This window comes from Schistocerca cancellata, chromosome 6 (genome assembly GCF_023864275.1).
Source record: "Schistocerca cancellata isolate TAMUIC-IGC-003103 chromosome 6, iqSchCanc2.1, whole genome shotgun sequence".
In the NCBI taxonomy this organism is placed as follows: Eukaryota; Metazoa; Arthropoda; class Insecta; order Orthoptera; family Acrididae; genus Schistocerca; species Schistocerca cancellata.
Window position 1 is genome coordinate 262,350,380 of NC_064631.1, and position 9,307 is coordinate 262,359,686.

Sequence of the window (9,307 nt, forward strand, 5' to 3'; positions counted from 1 at the left end):
CTTTGAGAGGAAAATCTGTTATGTCAAGTTGTACAGACATCAACATAAAATAAATATTCAAACACGACACGGCATAAAATGCTCTGTAGATCAGGAAAGAGAACCATGTGAATAGTGGGCCGAGGAAGAGAGATAGCAGCCATTGCCGCTATATCGACTGCCTCATTTCTGCATTTACCAACATGCCCTGGGATCCAGAGGAATGCCACAGCGATGCCCGCAAGTGGAGCATGTGGAGGCAGTCCTGAATTCGGTGGACCAGAGGATGGATGGGATAAAGCTTGGAGGTTGAGAAAAGAGCTAAGCGAATCCAAGCATATAATATACTGTCTCCACTGATGGTGATGGATGTATTGGAAAGCCTGGAGAACAGTGTAAAGCTCCGCAATAAAAACTGAACACTAGTCGGGAAGCCGAAATCTAACAGTGGTGTTGTCAATAACATAGGCACTCCCAACACCAAAGGTGGTCTTGGAGCCATCTGTGTAAATAAATGTGACATCCTCCATTTGAGCACATACAGCAGCAAATGCCCGATGATAAACTACAGGAGGGAGGGGGGGGGGGGGACTACTATCCTTGGAAAGCTGACCAAGGTCACGGAGAAGGCAGGTCCAGGGGCAAAGCCAAGGTGGTCTTGTACCCCCATTTGTCAAGAAAGTTTTAGGAAATTTGAAGGAATGTTAATGTAGCAGTTGATGGAAACAGACTCTGGGTGGTAGTAGATAGGAAGGGCTGCCTACATACCTTTTAAAAAAAAAAAAAGGGAGGGGGGCATGGGTCAGATGAGCAGGCATGGAAGACAGATGACTAGCGAAACAACTCAGAAGGATAGCTTGCGGATTGGCCAGCAGAGGTTCATCAGTCTCAGTGTAAAGGCTCTCAACAGTACTAGCAAAAAAGCTCCAGGCACTAAACGCAATTCATGGTGGTGGACAGAATCTAGACACCAAAGGATAGACGGCCATACAGAGGAGTAAACTATGCTTCCATAGTCAAATTTTGAGCACACTAAGACATGATATAGGCGGAGGAGCACCACTTTGTCTGCTCCCAAGGAGATATCACTCAGAACATGGAGGGTGTTGGATTGCAGACAGCGAGCCAAAAGATATGAAACATGAGAAGACCAGCACAGTTTTCTGTCAAAAGTAAGTCCCAAGAATCTGGTGACATTGCGACATCCATGAACAGAAGGTCAACAGCACCTAGACGTAGAGAAGGTGGATAAAACTCCATACGACGCCAAAAATTTACACAGCCGGAGCTGTGGTAGTGTTGGATACCTTTAAAGGTGACCTCAGAACTAAAGTAAAGAATAAAATTGCTGCAATGAAGGCAGACTGACTTACTCATTATATTTAAAGGCACAACTTCATAAAACAGATTCTTAGCATCATATCAAACCATTTACAGACTGTCTCAGGAAACACTACTCCAACTGGCTTTTAGAAGCGGATCACGCACTCACTCCTCCAAGCAAGATTATGAAATAATCAACGATTTCATGGTGCATAATATCGCCAGAGTCTATCATCAAAAAGCTCAAGCAAAGCTGCATGTACAGTGTCCTGGGTGGTCTTCAGGACTACACAGTTTGGGAGAAGACAAGAATAAAAAAAATCCCCAGATTTCCTGGTTAAAAACACACTTTTTCCTGGGCAAAAATACGCTATACCTCAAATGAAAATACACTTTTCCAGTGTTATGTGAGCTTATCAATCCTTTGAATGGTAAAGGTCTTATACATCAGTGTAGAACTTCCCAGCACTTTACAAAAAAATGTTTTGGAAGTATCTTTGATGCATAGGAACATGTATGCTACACATTTTCATATTACGAAAGTATAAATATTAATTCCATCAAATGTAGCATGGCAGCTTCCAATGCACTGAAACAGAGATTGCACTGTACAACATGTTTTTGTCAGCCTACCATAGCTCATGCCACGTGATCTTGCTTGTCGATGACAGCAGATATTCAGACCATAATTTGGATAAGATGAGACAATTCACTGGCAAAACAATGAGAAAAGAAGCAAATTAGTATTGCTCTCATTTCAACATATCTCTCTGCATGCCAGAACACTTCGACTATTACACAGAAAAGCAAGTAATGTGTGAAATTGCAAAAGAACTCTCCTCGCATAATGCCTTTGCCACCACTATTGCACAATTTGTGATATGTGAAAGAACTAATATAAATATGAAAAACTAACCTTGAACCTTCATATTTTTTAGTGTGTGTTACCCTTCGAGATATACCAAACCCAAATGTGCTAGTAAAATTGCAAATAATGGCATAAATGGGTGGTCTTCTGGTACCAAAATTTTTTCTAAGTGGATAGTTCTCAAAATGTTAAGTATTGAATGAGAGTTATTCTGTGATTTAAGAAATTCATTGCACTCTCATATGTAACATAACACACCTTGTGTAAAAGGAAATTTACTTTGGAAGTAATGCTTCTCAAACTACCATTCGCAATATTACCCCATGCCCTATTAGAAATGTAAACAGTTATTATGTTAGATTCATTGAAAGGAGTTTGCAAACATAGTCTTTGTCATAAAGCCTTCGATATATTTTGCTGTCAGTAGACACTTGTGTGTGCACTGTATTTTGTTCTATATGGCACATTTTCTTTGTGGCTAAAGTTCTTTTGGTGTTATTCTCCTATTTATGTTTTGCTGCTGCAGTATTAATCTGCCGTAATTGGCTACAGTAAAATAAAATTCTTTGTTCAAGTATCACTACTTACCAGTCAACATTCCAAAAACTAAATGAAAGCTAAAATAATGAAAAATTCCCAATATTCTAAAAAATTTCTGGGTTTTTCTCACATGAAATAATTCCCAGATTTCCCAGTTGTCCCAGGCATATACATCCTAAACAAATTCCAGTTGAAAAATTAAGAATAACATGAATGAATACTGATTAACAGGCTGTTATTTCTATGTACTTTATCTACATAAAACAGAAAATGAGATTAAGAGTGACCAGTTTTTCTCCACTGAGCACCTCCCCATCTCTCAAAATTTAGGGTACAGCTTATTTTTGAGCCAATACGGTATAATCATTTCTGAAATTCATTCACCCATCAATTAAACATTTAATTTATCTGACATGTTTCAATTCAAGAACTCAGGAAGCAATGTGGCTCTTCTGCTACCCTTGCTCTATCAAAACTTTAGATTGATATCCACACTGTGGAACATTCTTTGACAGGAAGTTAATGGATGATGATAAAACTCATAAATAACTCATTACAAAGAAGAATATAAAATATGATGTCTGATAATTATGCATAAAAACAATTACTGTGAGAAATTTAAATCCTTATAAGAGTACATTAGTATCTGTTGTTCATAACAACGTGCTGTTAGAAGCTATTATGTATTCACACAAACTTTGCTAGTGCTTTCACATCTGCGCAACAGAGCACGTAAGAACAGAACGTGATTCTGAAACAATTTTTAAAATAAAATGATTTTCAGAAGCCCAATGAGTCATAACACATTTATCAACAAATATGAGTGCACTAACATTTTGTGTGCATTACACCTTTACTTCTTGAGTTAATGGTTGTCAAAGTTACAGTCAACTGTTAGAAGGAAATATTCTCCGATTCCCAGCCAAGTGCAAAGACAGTCATGCAAAGATTTGCGTTAATACAACATTACTGTATGTTTACAACCAGTATGATTAAAGATAATTACACAACAGTGGTTGATGAGTGGGCGAACATACCTTGATACAGCTAGATAGAATCCCCCTAAAGATATTAATGATATACCAATGTGGAACACAATCACAGTTGCACCATAATCTTTCACAGCTTGCTTTAGCTTTTGTTTTTGAGAGAGGGGCTTGTTTGCATCGTTAGTGCTGCAGTATCTTGTGGGCACAAAGCTGACCTGAGGAATTATACACTGACACCGAGTGCTTAGGCTTTTTTTTAGATGTAAATTTACTGGCAAAGCGTTATTCCTGGAATTTAATCTGTCAAAACAGTTAAGTGCTAAAATACCTGATCTCTTATTTTTTTCAAATTTCTCATGGGCTTCAGCAGCCGAATTTGAAAAGTGGGAATTTCTCAGCTCTTCAGCTACATATTTGTCACTCTGGCCCCACTGTCCACCAGGCATGTTGAGGTAAGTGCTTTTGCCTTGTGATGAGAAGGGCTGTGGGACATTCGTCTGCATTACGGAACTCAAAGAAACAGCACCTCTGCAGTCGTAGCTTGCCACATGTGGATCAGAAGCATTTTCCGTTTTCCCACAGCCATTCTCTTGCCAGTCAATGGAAACAGCTTTTGCAGTTATTACTGGTCCAGATATATCTCTTGATCTCTCTGGCGAGAAGCAAGCTTTTTCAGCAGCTTCAAACTCTTCAACATTAGTAGGCAGCGGGAGTGGTGCTGTTGCCGGATACTGTGTGATTGTTGACTTGTGTAGTGGTGCAGCACCCTCTCTTGTGGTTACAACAGGTGCTTGCTTGTTTCTACCACTGAACCAGTTACCACCTTAAGAAAAAGAATTTATGTTAAGAAATAACAGTCAAAAGTCACAACAACAGTTAAATAATAAAGAAACTCCCCAAAAGAAATACATTAATTCATAGTCTAATGCACAGTACAGTTTCATTCCAACTAAGCAACTGAATACATGTTTGAGACAGTCATTAATTTATCTGACGAACTGCAATTCTTCCTCAGTTCTATCAATCTCCTCTGCAGAAATCAGCTTCTCAACAAAGAGAATGGTATACATGGGATGGCACTAGGGCATGATGTCCGGTGTTACTGGCTGGTTACCTATTTGGTTATCATTCCTGTAACTCACACATCCTTAATACTTTGAGCACAAGCCTGGGGGAGGGGGAGGGAGGAGGAGGAGGCAATGATGTCAAACAGAAGTACACAAGACATAGTAAAGAGAACATTTTCATCAGTGCACCCATGTTGGACGAGCAATATGTGGATGACATGGATTCAAGCTGACTAACTCAGTACGCTTTTCACGTCTAAGCTTCTGAGTGTGTAAAAAGAAAGGTTTACAAACTGACTGACGAGGCATGGACTTAATGTACAGTGGTGGTGGATGATGAAAGAAGGGAGAGGGTGAAACACAGTGCTGTCACATAGCCTACTCCTCTCAAAAAGCAACAAGGGGGCCACCGAGCTTCCTGTCCCTACCCAGACAGACAGACAGACAGACCAATATCAACAGGTCACATACCCTTACTTCATGAGCAGAGAGGTTTGGAATTAATACAGGACATTGGCGCAAAGACTGGTGATCAGAAACTTTATGACACCGCATCTACTCCCCTTGCTGGCCAAATACTGGCACTGGAAATTTCGTCCACCACCAGTATTTGAACCAGCTTCTCTCCAAGTCGAGTGCTACCACACAGGCATGTGTTAGCAACCTTGGCTACGGAGGCAGATAAAGCAACGCACAGATCCACATTGAGAATTAATAGTATGGGGAGGGAGGAGGGGGGGGGGGGGAAGTATCAGGAAACAGACTGAAGTGGAAATGGTATAAAGAGCGATCAAAAAAATTTCTTCAGGTTACCTTCCATTCAGAAGGCTGTTGCACGCAGTGACTTATAATGACTTGTAAATAATAGATTTCAGCTATCAGTTGTCCTTTTTAAATTTTATTGGAAGACATAGATTTCAGCTAGAAACTAGCCATTCTCAATGCACAATCATTTTTGATCAATGCATGTAATGCCTGTTGGGCGGGCTTCACCCACAGTTCATTACCCACACATAATGAACTGTGGATGAAGCCTGATCCACAGGCATTACACGCATTGATCAAACATGATAGTGCATTGCAAATGGCTAGTTTCTAGCTGAAATCTAGATCTGCCAATAAAATTTAAAAAGGACGACTAATCACTGAAATCTATTATCTATAAAAAAAAATTCTGTTTCAGGGCATTGTTGCGGTGTACGTACAATGTAGCATGACTCTGATGTAGGTGTGTAAGCACCACCAAGGGTAAATGTGGAAATGTGAACTATGGCAATGTTATTACCAAAAAGGACCAATTTGCTGTTATTTTTTCTTGATTGCTAAAACACAAACAAAAATAAGAAATCCATTATATGATCAAGAATGTGTAGTATGGGACAGCATGACTGTCAAAAAACCTGTTTTGGAGCAGTGTGCCAAGTTCCAAGCTCCTCGTGATTCGACACAAGATACCAGTCGATCCGGGAGGCCGGCCTCATCCATGGCTGTTTGCTTGAAGTACCTTATGTGTCATGGACTACTGCACACAGCAGGACATGGTTTTGTACCAAATGGATATCTTTCATTTCATGGAATGCTGCTGCCAGGTTTATAATTTAAACCAGTATGGCTGTAGCCATCATCTTTTTGTACACAGTAACAGTAACACATGGTGATCCTTTTAATTGTGAAGGAAACTGCCTGACACCAGTATTCATCCACTATCTTGGCAAAACTACATAAAGCAAACAGTACTTCAAAAATGTTTGTTTTATTACTGCAGAACTGGCCCAAAAACAGTAACTTTCAGAAACCCTCCAACAGTTCGACACAACAGTAACAATGCAACTGCCAAATCTTTGATTACGGCATGGTAAAGTAACTGTCATTATAGTACACAGACAAGACAATAGGCCCAACAGTTCACGAGTCTGCAAATACATAGCGAAAAAGCAGAACAAATAGTCCCAAAAGAAGATTGTGATTGTAAGTTCCATTAACAGTAATGTGACTGCTCAGAATGAACAAAGGAAGGAATCTATCCACCTCCTAACCAATGTTTGTCTTAATTAGGGAAACAAGATAAAATCGAAATATGGGTGACCGGGTGAGGATTGAACCACACTTGCCTTTGACATGAGCCCAGTGCCATCTTAAGTCTTGTTTCTCTGTGCTACCCAAAGATTTTCCTTTGTGGCAACACTAGAAAAGAGAGCACTAAGACTCCGAAGGGCAGTTGACGAGTTACTTTGAGGAGAGGCAGTAGTCCTAGTTTTGAAAAATCTAACCTTGACTGGAATGCTATCCATATCACCCTTCAATGACCCAACATGGGAAACACGACAGCATTCAGTTGGCACTGCATGTCACCATGGGCCTATCTGTTTGTGTTACCATAGCCAATAAATGTGAATATGAAGTAAATGTTTTGACAAACTGAACTGCAACACAGCCTGATGCCTACCTTCTTCATTTTCAAAATTCACTAGATATTTAAAATTTTTCTTATTACTAACTAACATAATAAAGTAAATTTTGGAATATTATATTACAATGACAGAACGCCAAAAAGTATTTCAGGGCATTTTATATACATGCAACATAAACGAACAATAAAAATTATAATAGGAGGACTAGCTTAAATTTTAATCCTGTTTTAAAAGTGTATACTCCCACAAAAAAAAAAAAAAAAAAAAAAAAAAAAAAAAAAATCAATCAGTACACTACACTCTTATGTTACTAATGTGGTCATGTGGAACACCAATTTAAAACCTAACTGTCTAGAGCACACTTCCTGTTCACAATCTGAATGTGCTGTAAATGTATTGTTCTATGTAATTTCTAAATAGTAGTAGTAGTAGTAGTAGCAGCTGTAGTAGTAGCAGCAGCACCACCACCACCACCACCACCACCACCACCACCACCTTTATTCATCCGTAGATCTCTTTTTACAAGATCTAGGAGATGTCAGAGCATTTACGATTTTATACCAATTTAAAGCAAGCTAATTCACACACACATATATTTACAGACTTCTAAATAGAGAAAATCATTAGATTTACTCCTGGTATACAATACGTTTTTTTGCAAGTATCTTATTAAATAACGTAATGCTACACTGTTCACTCATATCTCACTATCAGTCAGTGCACATACTATACACACATTGTTTCATAACCCTACACACACACACACACACACACACACACACACACACACACACACACTCTGGTGATCTCTGGACCATTTTCTGTACCACAACTTCCCATTTGCTATCCTGAAAAACTGAGTCAGCATCCCTCCATAACGAGTGAGGTGTTGAACTCAGAAAGTGGAAGAGGTGTTCGTATTGTGCTATGCATAGCTTGAGAGTAAGTATTTCTAGGAAAAAAAATTTTGAAGGTGTTATGTGGAATTTGGATGTTTTCTGTTTCTTTGCGGATTAAATTTACAACAAAGAGCTTGTTTAAGCAGTTTACATTTAAGACATACAACAGAACTGTATGACAACAAACAGAACTTTTGCACTTGACACATTTCTGCCTTTTCATGTTCAGTGCACAATCATTTGCTTCAGTTGTTGAAGTGACGTTTCTGGGCATTCGTAAGTAACAAATTCTTCTTCCAAAGTAATGCTCATCGAACTGTTTCACTGTGTAGCTTTCAACTGTGGGGGCACTAAACGTACGAAAATAATAGGCATGTTGAAAACTTGCTAAGAAAAAATGAGAGTTTCGCACGCGTTACAGCCCACATGTAAAGCACAATTTCCTAGTTAAAAAAATGCAGAAGACTGTAGCTACGTCAACGGAATTACAGAGAAATTATGCTTTAGGTTACAATCTCCGAACTACAAGCAGTGCGAGTTCAGACATGTTGAGACAGATGCGACCATCACAATAGCAGTAAAACAAGATATTGCACTATATCGGAAGGGCAACTGAGCTCATGCAACCAAGTATATACAATTAATCTTCTACTTTATTTGGTTTTATTGTACTGCTTTCAGCGATACGGGCAGAGACGCCATTCTAAGGGTATATTTGCTTCAAACCTAAGATACGTTTCTGCTGTAACGCCACACTGTTTATCTCCTACTTACCTGAATTACTCCTAACAATTGAATGTAGCCGTGCTGACGTCGTTGTATAACCGTAAAACAGATATTTTGAAGAAATCATTCTTCCCTAAATGTGTTGTCATGTGATCTTAACTTTCCCTTCCACACCACACTCCTTCACAAATGACAGCAACTTTTCCAAGGTCGCCCCTTTCAAAACCACAGCACTTTCTGTAAACTATAAGTGGTAGCAGTGCTGACACTCTCCACATACGAAACTGTATACGAGCTGATCCATTTGAAAAGACTCGTCTGCACAAATACAATGGTGTCCAAAAGTAAAGCAGCAAACGGAAATTTTGCAAGGTTGCTTTTATCTCGCCACAAAACGGTATAAACAGGTGATAGTAAAGTAGAAACAATGCAAAGAATTCAGAAGGTAAACTACTGCAACGTGCATAGCGGTAGACAAAAATGTTCGTTTTTTCCAACTTAAGGG

General features: G+C 39.1%; 1 protein-coding gene across 3 annotated transcripts in view; it reads right to left on the reverse strand.

The window, feature by feature from the left end:
• Positions 1-9,102, reverse strand: part of LOC126191101 (uncharacterized) — a 55,998-nt gene extending 46,896 nt beyond the window's left edge. Inside the window, exons 1-3 of one of the 3 annotated variants that reach the window (XM_049931837.1) lie at positions 8,851-9,065; positions 4,028-4,522; positions 3,754-3,914 (exon numbers count right to left, since the gene is read on the reverse strand). In XM_049931837.1, coding sequence (XP_049787794.1) covers positions 3,880-3,914; positions 4,028-4,522; positions 8,851-8,929 — 609 coding nt within the window. In that variant the 5' untranslated portion in view covers positions 8,930-9,065 and the 3' untranslated portion in view covers positions 3,754-3,879. Of the gene's footprint in view, positions 1-3,747; positions 4,523-8,850 lie in introns of those variants that run through there. The other 2 variants (XM_049931836.1, XM_049931838.1) reach the window with 2 other exon arrangements.
• Positions 9,103-9,307: the final 205 nt, after the last annotated feature.